The 23,285-nt window shown below is 38.8% G+C and overlaps 1 protein-coding gene across 3 annotated transcripts; it reads left to right on the top strand.

Moving 5' to 3' along the window:
* Nucleotides 1-256: 256 nt before the first annotated feature.
* LOC306772881 (serine/threonine-protein kinase PAK 2-like) lies at nucleotides 257-17,879 on the top strand. Of its 3 annotated transcripts, none has more exons than XM_079262524.1 (15): nucleotides 257-430; nucleotides 8,344-8,537; nucleotides 8,639-8,745; nucleotides 11,471-11,618; nucleotides 11,715-11,731; nucleotides 11,820-11,930; nucleotides 12,111-12,234; nucleotides 12,336-12,399; nucleotides 12,535-12,583; nucleotides 12,757-12,869; nucleotides 12,972-13,089; nucleotides 13,306-13,405; nucleotides 14,650-14,846; nucleotides 15,598-15,735; nucleotides 16,277-17,879. In XM_079262524.1, the coding sequence occupies exons 2-15, from the start codon at nucleotides 8,360-8,362 to the stop codon at nucleotides 16,361-16,363; spliced, it is 1,551 nt and encodes a 516-aa protein (XP_079118650.1). In that variant the 5' UTR covers nucleotides 257-430; nucleotides 8,344-8,359; the 3' UTR covers nucleotides 16,364-17,879. The 3 variants fall into 3 exon arrangements, with proteins under 3 accessions (XP_079118650.1, XP_079118651.1, XP_079118652.1); XM_079262525.1 differs by lacking the exon at nucleotides 257-430 and adding an exon at nucleotides 4,047-4,164; XM_079262526.1 differs by lacking the exon at nucleotides 257-430 and adding an exon at nucleotides 8,072-8,140.
* Nucleotides 17,880-23,285: the final 5,406 nt, after the last annotated feature.

The raw sequence follows: 23,285 nt of genomic DNA, 5'->3' as shown, positions 1-23,285 counted from the left end.
ATAGAAGAAGGGGGAGGAGGAAAAGCAGCTTTTTTTTTTTTTTTTTTTTTTTTTTTAGAACGTTCTTATTCTGAAAAGAGGTCTAGCTTAATGTTCATCCGAAAATCACGCGCCGTTTGTACGTTGGCAAAAGCTACGGAGGCCGCGAAGTTCAGATCCCCCGGTTTGATTCGAGGAGGTTCCGTTTCCTTTCTGCGAGGTTCCTCCCAGGACCGAGTGAAGAGCCAAGCTGGGACTACCCGGAGAGAGAGAGAGACACACACACACACAAATAAAGTTGCGGCGTGTATCGCTTTTCACACTCACATGACAGTGTGAAAGCTCAGCGTCAACTCTGGGATTTAAACAAGACTAAAATTAGCAGAAACGGGTGGAGTTTTGGGAGTTTTTCCGTATTACGATTGATGATTTTTGTGGTTGACAGTAACCGGTGAGTTGAAATTTGTTCGTTGAGCATTATTAATCTTTACCTTTTATGAAATGTACAAGAGGATTGTAACTTTACAGGAAACTTCCTTCTTCTTGCATACCGGTGAAGGACGTGTTTTACAGACTTTTGAGCAGATAAAAATAGAACCTTGAAAAAGCAGATCTTTGTGTCCTTTTTGGGTCTGTGTTTAGTGTAAGGTTCAGGCTTGTGAAACTAGACGCCACATTGATCATAACAAACGTGTAATAACACAAGCAAATGTGTTAAACTGTCTGGCTCAGCATGAGTATTGATGTTATGTTATAAAATCTTCTTTAGGGCCTTTGCTATCTATACAGGACTTTGAAGGCTACAACTAACTGCTTAATACATTTTTTTCCCTTTGAGTTTGAATTACTTTTTTCTTTTACTAAAATAGAGAAAAAACTTAAAAATGTGCAAGTTTCATCCTTTCAGCTACAGATAGCTGAAATAATTTGTAATTTTCTTCTGACCTTGGATACAAGGTAAATGTTGTTCAAGTTTACATCTTAAATTTCTCCACCCAGCAGCAATTAACAAGCAATTTGTGCACAAGACAGAAAAAACCCACACACCTCCACTGTTGAGTCTTGCAGGCTGTTTTTACACCTGGTTCAGTGAGTACTTGGACTTCAGGTTGCACAGTTGATGATTTTGATCTGACAAAATGTTGACACAGGGCTGAGGCAGCTGTTTGAATAACAGGATAAGGTGCTCATTGTGGGTATGCAGTTGGAGTCTGTGTTTATGCTTCTCTCACCACCAGACCAATAAGCAGTGAAGGGACTGCATAAAGTGGAAAGCACAGACTGTGTGTATATGGACTGTATGAATAGTAAATGTGTGCTTCCACACCTGGCTGTGTGGACCAGTATGTTTCTCTTGCCAGTGAGTGAATGAAAGGTGCTGGAAGTGGGTAGTGTGTTGACTGCATCACTCCCTCCAGGAAATACTCCACAGAATTTCCTTTTATAGAAGCCAAACACAAAAGGCTTGTTGTCCACTTCCTGTAAACAGCTTGGCGGCCTGTTTGCTGCACTCTGGTTGGCTGGCCTGGTCCTGTGACCCTTTCAGGTTCGGGGAGTTCCAGGATGAGGAAGTGGGCTTCCCCTGACGACTGCTAGCCATGGGGAATAGAAAGTATTCTGATTCAGTAAGAGAGTGGAGGATGAGGAACAGATTTTTAGGAGCAGAGAGATGTGACAGCCACTGAGGCCCATTTATGAAATGAGTTTCTGTGAATTAGAACAGATGCTGTTTGAGGTTGTAAAATAGTATATTTCCAAACCAAGAAAGCAGAGTTTGAGACTAATAAAGACTCAAGAAGAAAATTTGAATGTTTTGAATATATCTGCTTTTCTTTTCTTTGTTTGAGTTACTGTATTTTCAGTTTAATCTGGATCTGCACATTTTTTACTTTGAGTTGGTTCAGTTTTAAACAATGAGCTAAATTCATGTATTAATATTTACAAAATGAACCAGTAGTGATGACCATTCCACCCTTTTCCCCATTTGCAAAGGTAAAATCGGTTTTCGTCATGTCTAAGTATGAACATGCATGAAAAGTCGTTTTTATGCACAGAACAAAACCAGTGCATTGTAATGTTATATTTTCATCCTAAAAGTCATACAAAGTTCTAAACATTGTGATCTCAATGCGCTAGCCGAAGATTGAATTAGAATAACTGTATGGGCAGCATTTCTTTGCAGTGTATCATTAGTCCTGTTTAATTCTTTTCCTTTGTCATTTTGGATACCCAGAGATACTGGAGTATGAAGTGATTTTATTGTTGCCTCACTCCCATCTATGTTCACCTGATAAATCAGGTTTGATTGGAGTCTTCTTCCTCATAACATAATCTATGTCATCATCACCTGCCTGCTGTTTGCTTCTTAGTTTATGTACTTCAAACCAGGTAATGAAAACAAACCTGATTATGTGATGTTACATTCCACCACAGGATGGAAGCCTTTCAGACTTCAGGAGAGCGTGTATAATGTCCTTTTTGGAACTTTTGTACTTAAAATGAAATGACATACTAGCTGAAGAGAGATTTTTTTTAACCAAAAGATTGAATCTGCCGAATCAGCTGAAAGTTGTTAAAATACTGTTAAATCAAAAGGATTGTTGTAATAACTGGTGACTCACCAGCCTCTTTCACATTGTATAGAGGAATTTGATTTTTATTAACATAATTATTTGGATTCACCTCAATTAAACTCAGTTACTGTGCAATAAAAGGGCTTTGTGGAAGGATCACAGACATGCAACAATTTTTTCTGAAACATTTTAAGTACTCCGGTTTAAAGGTACAGGGTTTGAGGATTATTCACATCTACTAGTAAAGATGGGTGTAGAAATGGCCTCAAAAGCTCATCACAGTTGTAAATGGATGGTGGCAGTCAGTGGCCAAAAGTCTTCCAGACATAAACATGGTTTCCTCTGTGATGGGATCCAGAGGCCACAAGTGCAGCATGACTGCACTGCATTACCAGTAACTACTTCAAAACTGTGTACACGTGTACTGGTGTGTTCTATGGGCCTCTTAAGGTGTTGCATATACCAAATGGTGTGTTGCACCTATCAAAGTCAGTACTGCAGTATTACATTTTTGTGAACTCTCACTTCACACACAGAGTTGGTTGTCCATTCACAGACATCGTTGTTAAAATGGTGGCACAAATATGGCAGCTGAGAACCCACAGCAAATGGATAGAAATAGTTCATTATAACAGAATCAAAACATAGCACATATTTTATTAACGTGATTGCACAACCAAAGAAACACAACTTTTAGATATAAATTTATTGTTTTTGTTGCAGGCTGCACCTTTGATAACTTGTTACAACAAAGAGATGGTAAAAAAAAAAAAGGCAAATGGAATCAAAATAGATTAAAAAAAAAAAAAATCTCAACAGGGCAAAAAAATGACTACAAATATGGCTAGAGCAACTAGAGGAAATGACAGAGATACAAAACAAAAGAATCCCAACATCCAAGAGAATGAGCTGCAGAACAAAAGCATATTCAGAAAAGCTTAAATCTCTAGTAATACAATGCATCTCAAGTATTTGTGAAAAAACCTTTTTTAATTTTCAAATAGTTAATTCATATTTTTTCTTCTAAAGTGGTAGAAGAGGCACAAGCTTGTAGTCTGTAGTGCTGATGTGTGCACCTGCCTTAAAGTTTTGCATTTGGAAAACTTACAGTACCTTCAGGCTATGTAAAAAGATGTTTAAATGCAATGGAGCCCCTCTTGGTAGGAGGATCTTTTTTTTTTTTTTGGCGTTAGTGTGTGTGAGAAAGAGAGGGATGAGCACTGGAGCATGCCCTGCCCCGTAGTTTCAGCCCTGCAGCCATGAAATTCCTACGCAGTTGCAACCTGTTTCAACCTGGTCAGCCAGTTCTCCTCATGCAGACCTACACACTTGTACACACTGCTTTTATAAAAAGCACATTAAGTCCCACTTGGGTCTAATTTTATCTTGTTGGGGCAAGAGTACACATGTCCGATCCAAGTAGCTGAGGAATGAGGGGGCCTGCTAAGACGTGCCTCAGAAGGATAAAAAGAGAGTACAAGCAGCACGGGAACAGAAAGGGCGAAGTAGGTAAATGAGTTTTAGAGAAAGAGGTGCACACGCTCAGTTGACATTGAACATTCATTTATTGTTTACCTGACCTTCTGTTGGACGCAGAAAAGGCAACAAACAGGTGAGTATTCAGCAGCTTGAAGCACCGGTCTTTGGAAAAATTATGAGTGCGAAGCGAGTCAAAGAGGTATCTTGTTTTCAGTAACTGAAATTTTTACAACTGCTTTGTGTATTTTTGTTACTTTTTCTCACCAACTTGGAAAGTTTAAAGTTTATGGAGAGTTTGCATGAGCTAAGGAGTGAAAAACCACTAAAATACAGAGACATTCATTGTTTCAGTGTTGTTGCACAGGATAAAACCTTCACTCTGCGGTGCAGTGAATATTTCTGTACTCACACTGGGAGCTAGATAAGTTAAGTTAGAGCTGACATGTCTTCAGTTTATAAACCTAAAATCCATTTGTGACAGCACTTACAGTACAAGTCAAAGGTTTGGACACTTTTCCAATAAATCCCATAGGTAATTGCAGCCAAACCTTTGACTTGTGGTTGATCTGCTTCTTTGAAATGTAAATAATCGTTAATATTGAGAAAAGGGTAAAAAAAAAAAAAAAAAAAAAGAAGAAGCCCCGTTATGCATACTAGCTAATGTGTCTAATGAATTAAACATGCATTAAAAGGTTAATCGTTCAGTTTCTGCTGTAGCATCACATGTGGATCAGGTCTGTAGGAGGGCTTTAAGTAAAGCAGAGCACACATTCTCACCTGAGCCACGTTTGTTACTTTAATTTTATTATAAACTGTGTCATTGGTGGTCAGACGCAGGAAATGAGGAAACCTTTGTTTGCTTCCTGTTTCCTGTTTGTGATGTCACTCAGTGTAGCTTGTAGCTTAAACCTGATTGAACTGCTTACTCTGCAAGGCTGGAAAAGGTGCTTTTGAGGTTGTGTCTACATGTTAGCATGAGCGCCAGCAATCTCAAATGTTCTTTTTTTTTTTTTAACCATATATGGGTAGTGAATGACACTTGAGTTTCTACAAATGGTAAGAAGAAGGATTTAAACCAGTCACCAAGTTTCAAGAAAAGTCAGACACGATTTAACCTCTTACTTTAGTATAAATAGAAAAAGTTCATTCAACTGCTCAGAACATTGTTTCTATAAAAAAGGTATTATCATATAAGATGTTAGATTTCTGATAGAGATACATGAAAAACTAACAAAAAAAAACTTTCAGTGTTTTAGCTCTACACTTCAGCAATGAAACCGTAAGCAAAATGTTATGGCTTGTGAGGATTCTGACCTCATTATAATCCCCATTTCAAACTCTTAACCATGTCATTCTGATTGGTCACTGAAGTCAGTAACTTCTAGGCGGGTTTGGTCTAAATAGAAATTAACTGCATCAGTTCATGAAAGTCATGAGGAAGTTGGATTGTCGCTGCATGGTGGTCTGTTTCTATGGCATTTGCATGTTCTTCCCATGTCTGTGTGAGTTCTCGCCAGATACTCCAGCTTCCTCCCACAATCAAAAGAAATGCATGTTGGGTTAATTGGTCACTATAAATTCTCCCTAGGAGTAGGTGTGAGTGGTCATTTGTCTCTCTTTTGGCCCTCCAATAGACCGGCAACCTGTTCAGGGTGTATCCTGTTTCTCGCCTGCGAATTACTTGGATAACCTCCAGCTTTTTCGCAAACCTGATTAGCAATAATCAATATAGAAAAATGAATTTTGCAGGATTTCTTTCCCCTTAACAATGTCTAATTTGGTGTTCTTCTTGCATCCTATCTGTTCTCTGAGTTATCTCAAGTCAGTAAAAGTCAGTCTGATGTTGACTCTTGTCTTATCTGCTCTGTCTCTTTCTTTTTTTTCCCTTTCTTTATCTGATAATGTCCCATTGCATTACTTTGATGAATTAACCATAGTGTGGCCTCACAACCTCAAGATGCATCTGGGCAAAGACGGCTCCATGAATGTACAAAATAAATACTGTATTAGTGCACCATCAAAACATATAAGAAACACATTATTTTAAAGTCAGAAAGTTTTATAGCACAAACAGTTAAAAATCTAGAAGCACTTGGAGAGTACAGATCTCTGGCTTTTGCCATTTCTTCGATTGCGGGCATCATTTTTGAGTTAAAAGCCCCCTGTGGTGCAGAAACTTTTACAAAATTCCTGAATCCAGGTGGTAATCCAGATCGCCCATAAAATGTAATCTCCTACTCCATTTCTGAGATTTCCTGAAAATTGGACAAATTTTCATTCATAACTTTAAAGTTATGTTACTAACAGATATACAGATGGACAAACTAACGCTGCTGAATACATGACCTTCACCTCAGTGGAAGTGAAATATAAAACAATTTCTGCACTACTGCAAAGTTGAAAGTGTAGCACAGGGGAAGGTGCTGCTTAATGCATTGGGGTGGTTGTGTTTGTAGCTTGTGTGGTTAAGTATTTAATCTAATTAGATTCACCACACTTGACAACAGCTAAGCTGAGGATTTCACCCCATGCCATAAGGCAACTTTCAGGAGAATACTGAATCCATAAGTACAATCCATTTCTGTGATTCCTCCAAGATTTCATCATCTGTTTTAAGAAGCATCACAAAACCTCTCCATTATTGATTGCTCTGTCTGCAATCTCTATTGTCTGATAGCAATCTCAGGTCTTTTCACATGTACCTGTTCAAATCACAGCTGACGTGCCTTCCTTGAGCGCCATATCCATACAGTCTATGGTCATATCATGTAGTTCAGTGGTATGAATGACAGCTAAGTTGATCTGCTTCTGATGAGCGACTTAAGCGGGTAGATGGAGAGCTGGACAGAAGTGCTTCTAAATATTAACCATGTCTTGCAAAACTCACTCTCCAAGCAGTGATCCTGCCATCATTTAAGCCATTGTTTTTCGGTTATTTTTTATATCAAAAGGACTGTGGAAAGCCTGGAGTCTAAAATATTTTCCTTCAGCCATGTTTCAGTAAAACTCCCACAACACTTCATTCCTGATACGCCAGCTGTGCCTTTCTCAGTTCCAAGTTATTCCACGTAATTTACCAGTCGTCTCGCATTCCACAGGACAATCAAGGGAAGAAATGGTTGCACTTCATCCTCCTTGTCCTCCATTTCAGTCTTTCCTGTACATCCTAGACATCTCCTCTTCAAGACATCTGGATTTAATCCGGAAATAACTTTGGGCTTTGGAGAGCTTAATCAGCTGCTTCCGCATGTAAACAGCTTTGCTGCTGGCAAGATTACTAACCATAGCAGATGTTAAAAAGTGGCAAAAATACCAGAAAAATCTTTTTCTTTTGCTTCACAGCTTCCGTACCATCGAAGAAGTTTCATACATCAGTGTTTGAATAGAATAAAGCATAGTAGAATAAGGAGTTACAAAGGATGACAATATTACCACAACTATTAGTACCGACAAGGAGATGTAGGTAATTTAAAATCCAAGATATGATTGAAAAATAACCTGCCTCAACGTGTCAGCTGATTTAAATCATGGTGACAGCTTGTGGGTTGTTCTCAAGCATGAGATGTAGAAGGAGGAAGACGGTTCACCTCACTGTGTTTGTTGCCTGAAAGTGAAAGTTGAAAATGAGCAGAACACGCAGCAGAAAGACTCCAAGGTTTATAATAGCTACTGAAAAGAAGGGGAATAATATTAAAGCTTCCTCAAAGCTCAAAAGCCTTACTTCTTCTTTTCTGTTATTTGTAATATCTAAAGTAAAATGAAAGAATAAACAAAGTGAGTTACAGAACTTCCACTTAGTTTCTGAGGTCTGACATGATCATACTCAGTTTTTGTCCTTTTCCTTGCGCTGGCCTTTCCTCTCCTCCACTCCAGTTGTCAAGCTGTTCTCAGTCTCCCACACGTCTGCAGACACTCCTCTCTCTCTCTCTCTCTCTCTCTCTCTCTCTCTCTCTCTGCCTCTTTTCCTTCCTCATTCATTTGTTACTGTGAACAAGACTCAACGCATCGCTTTGCTCACTCAGCATCTCTTCCTGTTCGAACTCTGCTCCCTTTACTCCGACGCTCACTGCTGATCCTCTGATTGTGTGATGGATGGATTAGTTAACTCTGTGAGTCTTTCTTTACTTTTTTTTTTCCCTTTGCGAGCAGGCTAACCTTTAAGCAAATTGCAGCCGTTCCTTGTTTTAGACTAATGTGCAGCGTTAGGTCTAGCATTGTGAAACAGGAGAAAACAGGAAGTAGCCAACCCGTGGTTATGGCGTGCAGTAGACTCTCTGGTTGTTTCCTAAATTTGTGCATCCTGATTCTGCAGGTAAACTTGTGTGTAGATGTGTGACAGCGGTGTGTGTGAGGACAAGCCCCCCGCCCCCCCTGTCAGGATGAGTAGCCAAGGAGGTGGAGTCAAGGACTCCCAGTCAGCCAATCACAACTCTCGGCCGCTGCCGTCTGTACCTGAGGAGAAGAAGCCCAGAAATAAGATCATCTCTATGTTTGCTTCAGAGAAAGGTGGGAGATGTGGACAATGCACATGTCACTGAGTATGAACACTGAACAGCAGGCAACACACACACACACACATACACTGAATCCCTACCTTTTCTTTGCAGTAGGCAGGAAGAAAGATCGGGACAAGGACAGGCCCGAGATCTCCTCCCCCTCAGACTTTGAACACACCATCCATGTGGGGTTTGATGCTGTTACTGGAGAATTCACTGTAAGTATTCAACCTAGTGCTGTGCAAAATGTGTGTTTTATGTTTATTTAAAAAGACCAATAATTGTTTTTTTCTTAATCGAAGTTCGTGTTGCAAAATCACAATTTACACCAGATTAAGATTCTGGTAGCTTTATGAATTTGTTTCATTTCTACAAATTGAATTGGAAAACTGAAACTTGTGCAGATCAGTTACATAAGTCTTATGACAGCATTTGTGTTGAGTTGCTTCAAAGAAAACCTGGATGTTTATGTTTCAGCTGGATTCTTAATAGATTAAAGTAATTATGGCATAACTCATTATGCTGGGGATTCAGCTTTATGCTAAAAGTCAAGACAGTGTTAGAAACCATTCAGTTTCCTACACTGGGACCTACAACATTTTTCAAATGTGATACACTCATGTTTTCTTCCTGCAACTGGCTTTAATGATGTTTTTCTTATTGTGCAGGAAAATTTTATTTTTTAAAAAGAAAGTTTTTTTCTGCAAGACATACCATAATTTGAGCTTTTTTATTTTTTTGGGGGGTGGGGGGGCTAAAGATGCTAACAGAAACTCACCGCCTTGCACACTAGTGCTTCCACCTAGTCTTTTGGGCTTTTTTTTCCCATTTAAAAGAATTCTAAAGAGCACAACTTGCAAAAATGTCAATCAAACTATCATTCCTGATATTCTAATTTCACTTTTCTCATTCACTATCAGTCGTAAGGTTATGTAAGGCAATCTTATCAAAAGCTCAAAGAAGTTTGCATTGGTGTTTATAGCATTAGCATTTATCAGATATGGACTCTTTTCTACAGCATCAGAACGTATTGTGCCACATTAACTGAGAATTGATGTAGCAACTACGTCTGCAATATCATCACAGCCTGATGCTATATGCAAATCTTTAACCTGCATTGTTGTTTGTTAGCAGTATGTAGTAGTAGTAGTGTTTAGAGTGATACTATCTTTATATTTTTGTATTATAAACATCACTATTATAAACTTTTTTCTGATATTGTAGTGGTTCATATTTCCTCAAAGCTTGACACGCCACATGTTTGCAAGTTAACATTATGTTTGCCAGTTGTTTCAGCCACCTCAACAGTGTAAAAAAATCTAAATTTAATTCAATTCAACTTTATTTATATAGTGTCAAATCACAGCAATGCCATCTCAAGACGCTTTACAGACAGAGGGGAAAACATAATGAAAGCCAATTCATAATAGCCTATATAAGGAAACCAACAGATTGAGTTGAGTCCAACTCAATCTCTCATCCTGAGCAAGCACACTGGCGACAGTGAGAAGGAAAAAACTCCCTTTTAACAGGAAGGAAACCTCCGGCAGAACCCGGCTCAGGACAGGCAGCCATCTGCCTCTGCTGTGTGGGGGAAAGAGGACAGAAAGACAACAGACAACAGGAACTGCTACTCCCGGCCAGGGAGACCTGCTGAGACAGGAGACATACATGTTAATGATGCAACACTGTTATGGGGGGGGGATAAAAGAGAGAGACTCTAGGAACCACAAGTAAGCCTGCAGTCTGCGAACGAAGTACTCTGCTTGGTATATAAGGAACAATGAGGTCTTTGATATATAGTGGTGCCTGGTTGTGGAGGGCTTTATATGTAAGGAGAAGGATTTTAAATTCTATTCTAGATTCAACAGGCAGCCAATGAAGAGAGGCTAAAACTGGAGAAATATGATCTCTCCTGCTGGTTCTGGTCAGGACTCTGGCTGCAGAATTCTGGATCAGCTGAAGGCTTTTCAGGGCATATTTAGGACAGCCCAGTAATAGAGAGTTACAGTAATCTAGTCTCGAAGTAACAAAAGCGTGAACCAGTTTTTCTGCATCACTCTGAGACAGACTGTCCCTAATTTTGGCTATATTACGTAAATGAAAGAAGGCTGTTTTAGTAACCTGCTTAATATGTGGGCCAAAGGACAGGTCAGGGTCAAATATTACTCCAAGGTTTCTCACTGTAGCACTGGAAGCTAAAGTAATGCCATCCAGGTTCATTACAAAACCGGAAAATTTAGCTCTGAGTTTTTCAGATCCAACGAGAATTACTTCAGTCTTATCTGAGTTTAAGAGGAGAAAATTTCTAGACATCCAAGTCTTAAAGAGCTGGTCTCTGTGTAAGAATTGTGTTGTAACTGCAGCTGGTTATAATGACCTGATGTGTACAACTTCTCTTGGCTAATACTTTAAAATAAGAGAAGTTTTACGCTGAGTTGCAACTCAGCAGAAGTTATTAAGATCCCCACACTTGATATGATTGTATGCTTCAGCACACAAAGAGTGTGTTGCACATGCAGCTTAATCTGGAGATCATGTTGAATTTTTTTTTTCTCTTGTTTTGGGTCTAGTCTGAGAATGAAGCTGGAGTTGATGTTCCAGATAAGTTAATCTCTTATTTTGATGATTTCTTCATGAATCTACAGGGAAAGTCCCAGGAATTTCCCGTTGGGTTACTGTAAAATGACAGTGCAGTATATTTTACATCACATTTATTTATAAAGAGGATATGTGTCTCCTTCCTCAACTGATGAAACTGAAAATGATCAAACAGATTACGTTTTTCTTTATTGAGAATCAGATTGTCCGGTTGATAAATGGAGGTATTTAACGTGCAGCTGCATGAGCTCTTTGTGTGCTGCTGTGTGTAGACTGTTCCCGTTTCTTACTTTCTTCCCTTTGATGCTCAGATATGTATCCTCTGCATGTTTGTTTGTCCAGGGCATGCCGGAGCAGTGGGCCCGTCTCCTTCAGACCTCCAACATCAGTAAATCAGAGCAGAAACAGAATCCTCAGGCTGTCCTTGACATTCTCAAGTTCTACGACTCCACCAGTGGAAAACAGAAATACCTCAGTTTTTCCGCCTCGGGTCGGTTTTCCTCATGTCAGCAGATAAATTGAAACCCCAGTTTTGTGACTGTGCAGACTCACTCACACTGTCTCTTCTTTTGTTTTCTGTCTTTAGATAAAGACTCAGAATCGGTGAGGCGATACATTAATTATTCCTGGTAACTCATTATTACAGTGACAATCTGCATCTTCTTTAATTGCTGTATGTTTACATTTGCAGCCAGGCAAGCAGGGTACTGCTACCTCCCCATCTGGCAAAGATGGAGATGACGATGATGATGACAATACACCTCCTCCTATTGTGGCACCACGGCCAGAACACACAAAATCTGTATGTTCTGTTTAACTTTTTCTTTGTTTTTTTTTTCCACTTATTTATAATTTTATAACCAATTTAGATGGAACCACGATTTTTGATTAATTAAGCTGCATCTGGATAAGAGTTAACCAATGCAATTGTAAAAAAAAAAACAACAAAAAACTGAGATCGTACTTTTCTCTGTTGTGTAAGGTATACACAAGATCAGTTATTGATCCAATCCCAGCTTCCGAGGTGGATGGTGCCTCTAAGGCTGCTGACAAACAGAAGAAGAAAGGAGGAAAGATGACTGATGAAGAGATCATGGAGAGACTGAGTACATAGAACACAAAATCCTAAATACACAATAACAATAACACATTAAAAATCAGGTGTCTGACTGAAGTTTTTTTTTTTTTTTTAAATGATGATTCTTAGGAACTATCGTCAGTATCGGAGATCCTAAAAAGAAATACACTCGCTATGAAAAGATTGGTCAAGGGTAAGTCAGGAATCCAGTTAAATAATAAAAAAAAACCAGATAATATTTGAGAGTAAGTTTATCTTATTAGTGGCATAAATTGACAGTAACATGCAGTTTTGTTTTTTTTTGTTTTGTTTTTGTTTTAACTTTCAGGGCTTCTGGCACAGTTTACACAGCAATAGATGTTGCTACAGGACAAGAGGTGAGTGACATTCATCTTGTTCATTCACAAAAGCTACTCAGTTTCTAAAGTCCTGCTATTAGTCATGTTTGCAGTTGATATGACACATTTCAGACAGTCCAGCTTGATTTTTATTACCCTGATAGATGGAGTTTTTCAGCTGTCGCATGTTTACACGATGTTATGCTCTACAGGTGGCCATCAAACAGATAAACTTGCAGAAGCAGCCCAAGAAAGAGCTAATCATCAATGAGATCCTGGTCATGAAGGAGCTGAAGAACCCCAACATTGTCAATTTTGTAGATAGGTAACGCTATCACACACTGTATGGACAAAGATACACGAGGTATCCAACACCTGCAGCTATAATGCAGCTGCTATGTGAATGTAACTTTGTGTTCATCTTTAGTTTCCTGGTTGGTGACGAGCTTTTTGTGGTTATGGAGTACCTGGCTGGTGGTTCTCTAACTGATGTTGTAACAGAGACGTGCATGGACGAGGCTCAGATTGCTGCCGTCTGCAGAGAGGTAAAATTAATTTAGCCTCTTAGATAACTTATTTATTAAATCAACAAATTTCTGCCATATGATTTATGTATCTAACAAGTGGCTTCATCAACCACTTTGAATAAGGTAGACACACACCTTCATCGTTTCCTGAATTAAATTTTTTTTCTAGTTCTGCAGTTTATGTGTTACATTAATGTTTGAGAAAGCTTACATCTTTCCCCTCTCTGTGCTCAGGTCCTTCAGGCCCTGGAGTTTCTTCATGCCAATCAAGTCATCCATAGAGACATCAAGAGTGATAATGTTCTCCTGGGGATGGATGGATCAGTCAAACTCAGTGAGCACCTGCAAACAACCACACATCCACAAACACAGGTTCCACTTGCACTATATTGCCAAAAGTATTCCCTCATCTACCTTTAATTCTTAATCCAAAGGGTTTAATATGGCGTTGGCCCTTCCTTTGACATGACAAAAGCTTCAGACGTTTTGGAAAATCTTTCCACAAGGTTTAGGAGTGTGTTAATAGAAAAATGTGACCATTCTTGGGCTTTGGAGACACTGATGTTATACAAGAAGACCTGTCTCGCAGTCACCACTCTAAATCACCCCAAAGGTGTTCGATCCTGTTCAGGACCCCATGCAGGCCAGTCAATTTCTTCCAAGCCAGACTCACCCATCCATGCCTTTTTATAGGCTTTGCTTTGCATCCTGGTCTGCAATCATGTTGGAACAGGAAGGAACCATCCCCAAAGCAGTTCCTATAGATGTAGGAACATGGAATTGTCCAAAATCTTTTATTATAATGAAGCGTTCAGAGTTTCTACCACAGGAATTAAGAGGCGAAGCCCATCTCCTGAAGGACAACCCAACACCATAATCCCCCCTCCATCAAACTTCATCTCTTCCACAGTGCAGTCAAACAGGTATCATTGTCCTGGCAACTGCCAAACCCAGACGTATCTGTCAGCTTGCCAGAGGGAGAAATGTAATTTTTCCACTGCTATGGAGTCCAGTGATGGTGGGTTTCACACCACTGGATCCGACTCTTTGATCTGCACTTGGTGATGTATGGTTCAGATGCAGCAGCAACCCAACCACCAAGCTGGCGACATTTGTGCACTATGAACCTCAGCATCCGCTGACCCCGCTCTGTCATTTTACATGGCTACTGCGTTGTGGCTGAGCTGCTGTTGTTCTCAAGTGCTTCAACTTTGCTGACATTTGACAGTGGAGTATTTAGGAGCAAGGGAATCTCAGAACTTGGCTTGTTGCACAGTTAGCATCCTGTCATGGTACCACAGTGGAATAAACTGAGCTCCTGAGAGCAACCCGTTCCCACAAATGTTTGTGTGAATGGGTTGGTCTACATGGCTAGGTGCTTGATTTTATACACCTGTGGCCTTAGAAGTGACCGAAACACCTGAATTCAATAATATAAAGGGTGAGTGAATACTTTTGGCAACACCGTGTATCAGTACACACCGTTTTCTTTAACTTGCATTAAGTATTTTAACTGTGGTGAAGCCCATAAATGTTTGGATCTCAACTCCTTTTCCCTTTCTTTTTGTTTTCTTTTAGCCGACTTTGGCTTCTGCGCTCAGATCACCCCAGAGCAGAGCAAGCGAAGCACCATGGTGGGGACTCCGTACTGGATGGCTCCAGAGGTGGTGACCAGGAAAGCCTATGGACCCAAAGTTGATATTTGGTCTCTAGGGATTATGGCCATAGAGATGGTGGAAGGAGAGCCTCCGTATCTGAATGAGAACCCTCTCAGGGTGAGTGTGTGCTGGGAGGATAGATGGGCATTAAACCGTTTGAGGGCACATTTTCTTGCACTTTGTGCTTTTTATTTATTTTTTATTCATTTTCAAACATAACATAGAAAATAGTTGTGGTTTGCAATAAAATTTAGAAACTGAAGAATTTTTCTTCCATGATTTAATCCTGACTTTATGGATGGAAATGCCTTTGGTTTGTTCATAGCTGAGGTCAAATCTGAAGTATGCCAGAAACTGTTGAGAGGAGGGCCGTAACTGGATGGTTTGCCACAAAAATGATCCATGCTTCCCAAATGAGGGGTCTTACTAACTTTGATGACCTCAGACTTCTCCTTCAGCGCCATCATGTGGCTGATAGTCGTAGTTCTGCATTAAAGGACACTTGCCATCAAGGTTTCTACCTTTAACAACTCCTCTGGCACCCTTACTCAACTGAACAATACTTCTGTACGGACAAAATGTCTGCAGAAATAATAACTTGTAAAAGTTTCACAGAGCTGCTGCATATTTGTAGATTTTATAAATTAACCTTTCCTGTCATACAGCTTTTTTTTTTATTACACACACTACTTTGATAATTACAATCAAGAAAATGATACCAAGTCAATTTAAGGTTCTGTAAAAGAAATTTATATATACATAATAATACTGAAGGTTATGACAACATTGATACCTACTTTACTAACAAAGTTCCTATATTATAAATGTAAAATCAAGATTATCTAACTATGACTTGCTCTGGTTTTAGGCATTGTATTTAATTGCCACCAATGGCACTCCTGAGCTGCAGAGTCCAGAGAAATTGTCCAATGTCTTCAAATCCTTCCTGTCCCGTTGTCTGGAGATGGACGTGGAAAAACGAGGTTCAGGCCGAGAACTGTTGCAGGTAAAACGTGCAACACTCTTACAGCGTGTCAATAAATTGATATATTTACCTAAAAAAGAAAACAAAAACCTAAGTGATGTAACCAAAGCCTCATATTTTTGTTCATTCAAACTTCATTCAGATGTGAGACACTGAAGTCAATTTGTACAGTAGATGGTTTCTTTTAAAATGTAATTTTTGAGCCAAGAAACATGGATTGAACTTAATCTGATTAATCCTTTTATCAAATATTTTTTTTGTTTGATTTAAGAAATATGTTCTGAAATAATTGAGAAGTCGTAAATCTGAAGCATGAGAATCTTAAATTGTACTTTCGAAATATTTCTTAAAGCCACCTGTTTAAAAATGTCTTTAGAAAAGTAATTTAATCTTAAATCAAACATGGCATCTTCAGCTTGCCACACCAGTAGTCTATAACACTATTACAATCACATAACACAAGTTCAGAGTTGCATCTGCTTGGTAACTGATAAGCCGACCCACCTCCGATGCAACTGAACATCTCATATTTGACGTTTGCTTTTCTTTGTGTGTTTTGCAGCATCCATTCCTGAAGCTGGCAAAACCTTTGTCCAGCCTCACCCCCCTCATCCTGGCAGCCAAGGAGGCCATGAAGAGCAACCGCTAAATCTCTCTATGAAGAGACCATCGGAGCAAAAACCAGGGGCATCCAAACAGCCATCATCCGTTTCTGGTCAATACATGACCTTCAGCAGTCTAATTGTGTATTTCCACTTCTCTTAAAATGCTGCTCCACTCCTCCAGGTGTCTCTTTATATGACCTTTGTGCCTTGTTCCAAAGCTGCATGCAGCCGAACTGGATTTTCTCTTTGTTTGCCGCCACCGCTTGTGCGTATTATGATGTATTAGGAATACAGAATCATCTGTCAAAGTTTCCTCGCCGCAGTTTAATCTGCAGATTTGCAGCTTTTTACTGACGATGAGCCTGAGAGGAAAAGAACAAGAGAGCAAATGTGCTTTTACTCTGGGATTATGGTATGTAGCCTCTGCTGCTACTTTCTGTGGTTGCCAGCGATTACATGTGTTTGTTGTTGTCCAATAGGCCTGAATGTGGCATGAAAAGCTACAGTGTACTAAAACTGTGCAGCTTTGTGGTCCAGGGTGGGACAGCGCAGTGTGTGTGAGGTGAAATAAGACCACGCCAGTGTCCTTGTTTTACTATGATCCTCACTAAAAATGAGATAATTCCAGAAATTCATGGAATTTAATGGTTATTGTTTATCTTTCACTCCTTTCCTTTTTTTTTTTACACAAGTCTTTAAGTATTTTCCATTGGTCTGTGATAAAATGAACTTTTTACGTATTAAGTCTTTCAAGCCTGAAACCTCAATCATTTATAGTTCTCAGGCTCTATAAACCTCTGCTATGAATCTGTCTGAGCTGCCAGAATTTACAAACACCCAATTTAACACAGTTATGTGCATGAAAAGAAAATAGTATTTTTAGTTCATGGTGCCTGAAAACCACATTTATCTCTGCATGATGCCGCATCTGTCTTCTGTTTGTCTTTCGCTTTTCCAACACAAGCTTTATACTGTTAGTCTGTTAGTGTGTGTGTGTGTGTGTATGTGTGTGTGTGTGTGTGTGTGTGTGTGTGTGTGTGTGTGTGTGTGTGTGTGTTAAACACAAATACTGTATGAAAATGTTTGAATGTTCAACTGGAGGACGAGTTTTTTTGTATATTGTGTAAACTCCTGTATTTTTAACAGCTGATAGTATGTATATCATTGTTTTATATTTGTAACTCACAAGGCAGGAGACTGTTTCGATTGGTTGTCAGGATGTCTGTTTGTACTGTTGAATTATGCACTTATGGATTACAAACCATATAATGCATCACCAAGACACTCAGACATGAGAATAGCAGTATTTAGAAATGTGTTTTAGTCGGATTAGAGTACCAGATGAGTTAAAAATCAGTGGAAAGCACTGAATAAAATGTGCCTCAAAGAGATTTTGGAAACAGTCATGGTGCTGAACAGGTTGATGCAAATTAAACCGTACTAAACACCAATGCGTTGTGTCTAACCTGAACACACATTCCAGTGATGTATTTAATGTGGTTGAAGAGGATAAAATGAATATGTTCTTTGTCATGAAACCAACGTATGCAATTAAATAAGATTCACATAGTACATAAGTTATTAAAGTTGGATAGAAAAGATTTGTGTGAATCATTGATGAATCGACAGGGTGTCATGGGGAAGCTTTAGGTAATGTGTCTGTGGAGTGAGATACAAAGTGATGATGGATAACAAGGTGAAAAACAGCGACAAGAGAGCATGGAAAATTAACAGAGATAAAATGCTCGTGTAAATGATCAAAAATAGATTGTGCAAAACAGAGAAATACTGTAATCTGGTTAATGTCGGTTGGAGGGAGAGGGGGATCGAGTATAATCTGTGGATGAGCCACAGATTAGACTCAAACCAGATTCACATGCAGTGAGACACTGAAACAATTTTGACAAAAGAGGGCAGTGTTCATCTTTTCTACATGTTTACGACTCCACAAAGTGCTGGAGTCAGTCATCCATGCTGTAATTTGAATGGATGTTTCACCTCGTTGAACACTGGTCTTTATTAACGGTGAAGTTTGTGAAAAGACATCATTACAGACAACTAGGATGAAGATGTTTTCTTTTTCTGCCAGTACTGGCAATCCAGATTCTGGGTGGGTCAGTAATGTATTTTTTTTTTTTCATTTAAGTTAGATCTTATTGTACAGCTGCAGTAGATACACATTTGTTTGTTCATTGTTTGCAGAACTGACAGTAACTCAATCTGAGTATCTGATACTGTCTGGGGGAGACGGTTTCTCTGAGCTGTACAACCAAATCAGAAGTTCCTGATGATCTCAGTTGGTACCTGCAGAAACCTGGGCAGCCTCCCAAACTGCTGTTTTATATATAATCAACAGACATAAATCTGCTCCAAGTCATTAGAGCAGCAGTGGATCTAAATCTAAATTCACAATCAGTGGAGTTAAAACTGATTATTACTGTACAGAAGCATATGTAGGCCTGTTTATAAAAATGTTCCTTAAATCAGCCTTCATATTGATATGGTTACACCCACTTGCAGGAAAAAGATCCACTCCACTGATCACTTAAAATTAACCAGCCTGAAACTTGAAGAAATGTCATCAAAAAGGAACTGAAACTCTAATTTTCATATCCTTAACAGACCGTTTTTTTCTCTTCTGCAGCTCCAGATGCTCAGTTATGCAAAGTTTTACCCCGAATAAGAAGCATATGCACAAAATTCAAAGGAAAGCCCTTATGGCTAAGTGTTAAACTAGTTGATATCACACCTCAACAAAGACCTTATGAGATGTTCTTATTCTGGTTGGCAAACATAATCATGATGTCACATGCTTCTGAAAATGCAATGACTTTCAGACAGGCATGACAATGATTTCATCCATCATGTTAGGAACGCATTCGAAAAGTAGATTATTGCCATTAAATTCAAAATTAACATTTGATCATGAATCTCGATGGGTATTTTAAAAAACAAGCTGGGATATGCTCCAACATATCATTGTCATTGTCATTGTCATTAAATGGATTTGGCTGTGTTGTAAGGCAGGTGATGGAGAGTTTCTGGGTCCTCTGGATCCAGGTTGTGGGGCCTGCTGCTGGAACTCTTTACCTGGGTGTGGAGCCCTGTCTCTCTGTGTGGAACTCTGTACCTGGGCCAGGAGGTCCAGGCCCACGTCTGGAGCCCTGTGCCCAGGTTTGGAGCTCTGTTTATGCATGTCAAGCACGAATCAGCTCATAGCAGCAGAAACACTGTAAAAGCTAACATAAAAAACCAAATGCACTACATCAGAAATGAAGTTGTCATTAGTTGATTATACTGGTTTTGGTTGACTGAGTTTGATTAATTGGAAAGATTTTAGTTAGAGGCTGCAAGGTGGCATAGTGGGTAGTACTATGGCCTCACAGCAAGAAGGTTGCTGGTTCAATCCTCTAGATGAGAAGCTTCAAACTCATTTTATGCAAAACAACTGTCTTTTGTTGCTAAAATAATGTCAAACAACCGCAAACATCTGTTAGGGTAAGGAGCTGCCTGTATCATTATTTCTCAAAATAAGTAAACCCAGTAACTTTAAAGCAGGCACATAAACTTTCAAATAAAAAACTTTCATTTTCATGATCAATCAAGATCAACAATGCATCTCTTAGTTTAACATTTTTGGTCAAATAATGCAAAAAACAGAAGCTTTGAAAATTTAATACCAAACAACAACTACAAAATCTGCAAATGTATGTCTGTATTAAATGCAGTGAAATGAAAAATGAATGTAAATAACTACAATATTGTATTGCATTGCATTGTATTGTATTCTATTCTATGATATAAATACAAACCTCAATAAAGGATTTTACTTAGACGATGTAAAATACACAAATGTAATTTCAAACTATCTTTTTTGTTTCTTGAATATCAAAGATGTTTTAAACCCAAAAAGTTTTTCTTCAAATTTTGTGTCCTACGTTGCTGCCATTATGTTGAAATTAGACCAATCATTTCCATAGAGAGAAGACTTTGCATCATCAGCTGATCCTCCAGAGAACTGAGAAGGTTTATAGTCCTGTGAGTTCAACACTGCAGGACTCAGATCTGTCAGTCAACACAGCAGAAAGCACAACCACCATGACCTTCATCACCATCCTCATCTGGACGCTGCTCTGCTGCTGTTTTACAGGTTCATTCACTCAGCAACATTTCAAACATGACGTGCTGCCTTTTCTCTCATTTCTTTCTGCTGATAAATGAATGACTTGTTTCTGTCTGCAGGATGCAGCGGTCAGGTGGCGGTGACTCAGCCTCCTGTAGTGACATTTACTCCTGGATCCACAGTCACTCTGAAATGTACAACCAGCCCTGCAGTTCGCAGGTGGGATAGTGGTAATGAGGGTATGTTCTGGTATCAGCAGAAACCTGGACAGGCTCCAAAGCTCCTGATAAAATATGTGAAAAAGCTTCATTCAGGAACAGAATCACGGTTTAGTGGCAGTGGAAGCAGCACTGACTTCACTTTTACCATCAGTGGAGTGAAGGCTGAAGATGCTGCAGTTTATTACTGTAAGAGTTACCACTACATAAACAGTGCTAGTGTGTTCACATAGTGATTTGTAGTGGTACAAAAACCTCCTTCAGTCAGACTGCAGACACACTGAGCTGTTACAGCAGGAACTGACTGCAGCTGCTGAAGAGGAAGAGACTCTGACACAGACCACTGAACACAGAGCTCACAGTAACACCACCAAGCACCATGTACATCATAATACATTTCTATTCAATATTATTTGATTTTATAATTTACATTTGTTCACTCATTAATTAATCAGTCAGTTGTTTTGACTTTTACTTTGATTGATTCATCCAGTTTATTTCTTTCCTTTTTTTAAAAGTTCCAGTACCAATAGTTAGTTTTCATATCAAATATTTGATGTGAACTCAGTCAATTATTACCTTATTCAGAATAAAATACAGTTTGTTTAAGACGGGGGCTGCTGATAGATGCGTCTCCACTTTATGGACCAGTCTAATTTTTCAGTTTTTTCTGGAAACAGATATTTATGTATTGATCGCAGGACAGACACTATTAAGATACTAAACCTCTGATTTGTTTGGAATAGTAATCAATAACTGTTTACAGTTGTACCTCAATAAACTTTATTTGTTTAGGATAGGATTAACCTCTAAATACTATGACAGACCAGGAATATGTTTCAGTATAGAGACCATCATCTTGTTGATGTACATCCTGAAATGATGCAGAATTTTCTCAGTCAGCATTGATTGACATGTCTCAGACTGTCCTTGTTGAGCGTGTAGTTTGATGAATATTTTGATACACATATAAGAACTTTTTAAATTTATTTTAACATTGATTAATTGGAGAACGATTATTTGATGCTTTATTTTCTGTCAACATGCACATGTGAGTGAGTGTAAACTAAACCTGAAGCTCCATAAAAGACATCAAGTCATAAACCAACATAATCACCTCTTCACTAAAGTGACTGTGCTGACAGTGTAGAGACCATCTATACAGTCAGCTCAGTATAGATGTGACTGAGCTGACTGATTGTAGGATTTTGCATATGACACACATTTTCCCTCCACACACAAACACAGGTGTTTGAATGTGTTTCTTGTGTTTTGAATGACCGCAGTGCGTCACAGCTCCCAAACCAGTTTAAAGTGAAGCAGAGAAACATCTGAACAGTTTGTCAGATTAATCACAGAAAAGATGTTTCTGACTCCACTGTTGATCACGTTGCTGCTCATAATTCAAGGTAAGAAGCAATTCATCTAAATCATTAAAAAGAAAGACTAGATGTATGAATGTTTTGTGAAAAAAAACAGTTTTTACTTTGTTTCATTTCCAGGATCAGATGGGAATCCATCTGTGACTCAGTCTCCTGCATCAAAGTCTGCTAGATTGGGGGAGACGGTTTCTCTGAGCTGTACAGCCAGTTCAGGAGTTGATGATGACCTCAGCTGGTACCTACAGAAACCTGGACAGCCTCCCAAACTGCTGTTTTATAAAATCAACATCCGTGAATCTGCTCCGAGTCATTTGAGCAGCAGTGGATCTGAACCTGAATTCACTCTGACAATCAGTGGAGTTAAAGCTGATGATGCAGGAGATTATTACTGTATGGGAGTGCATAGCGGCCCGGTGTTCACACAATGAAACAGAGTCGTACAAAAACCTCCTTCAGTCAGACCACAAAGCAGCACCTGTGAGTTTCTGCAGCAGACTCTGAGATGGATGACGGGTCCACTGAAGTCCTCACACCAGAGTCAGAGCTGGAAACCAGTTATATTCTCACAGCTCAGCAGTTGAGAAGGTTTTTGAATGAGTTCACACTTATTATGAATCTGAAGAAGCTTAAACCCCCCCCGCCCCCATCCTTCAGTTTACTTCCTAAAGGTCTTTCTGACAAGCTGTTTGTAAAGTCAGTAAAAAGTCAAACAGAAAATGACCGTAAACACAAATATTGAGCAACAAAGGCAGAATAGTACAACAAAAGCAGAAAACTAAACAATAATAGCATTTAAAAAAAAACAAAACAACCCAAAAACACAGTGTATCAAGTTGATCCACAGAGAACTACAGTAAGTCTGAATTGGTGACACAACATTTAACAATTTTCATGAATTTGATCTTGTGTTAAATCAAAAGTAGATGAATGTTGATATATTTTCTGTCTGGTTGAAGGACCATTCGTGTGTTTAACTTACTTTCTTATGCAGTGTAATTGTTGTAAATTAGTTGACAGAAAGCATAATTATTGAATTGATCAATTAATGTTTATATTTTATTATGAAGACAATAAGCAATAATATAAGATTTCTGTAATTCAACATCAATTTTTTTGTCATTTGACCATTAAAACATTTTTTAGAATATGATTGATTTTCATACAAAAATAATTACTTCATGTGTATACTTGCTGTAATAGTCTTGAAAATGAGCTATTTTTTTCTTTCATCTATCACACTTTC

The sequence above is a fragment of the Telmatherina bonti genome (assembly GCF_933228915.1).
Source record: "Telmatherina bonti genome assembly, chromosome: 22".
NCBI lineage: Eukaryota > Metazoa > Chordata > Actinopteri > Atheriniformes > Telmatherinidae > Telmatherina > Telmatherina bonti.
The sequence above is the reverse complement of the archived record's forward strand: the minus strand, read 5'-3'. Positions and strand labels throughout refer to the sequence as shown.

What these genes read in the sequence shown, in the direction of transcription:
- LOC306772881 (XM_079262524.1), top strand. Translation starts at nt 8,360, where the DNA reads ATGTGTGACAGCGGTGTGTGTGAGGACAAGCCCCCCGCCCCCCCTGTC. An exon ending in AGAGATCATGGAGAGACTGA is followed by an intron (nt 12,235 to 12,335) that starts GTACATAGAACA and finishes GATGATTCTTAG; the next exon opens with GAACTATCGTCAGTATCGGA. An exon ending in ATTGTCAATTTTGTAGATAG is followed by an intron (nt 12,870 to 12,971) that starts GTAACGCTATCA and finishes GTTCATCTTTAG; the next exon opens with TTTCCTGGTTGGTGACGAGC.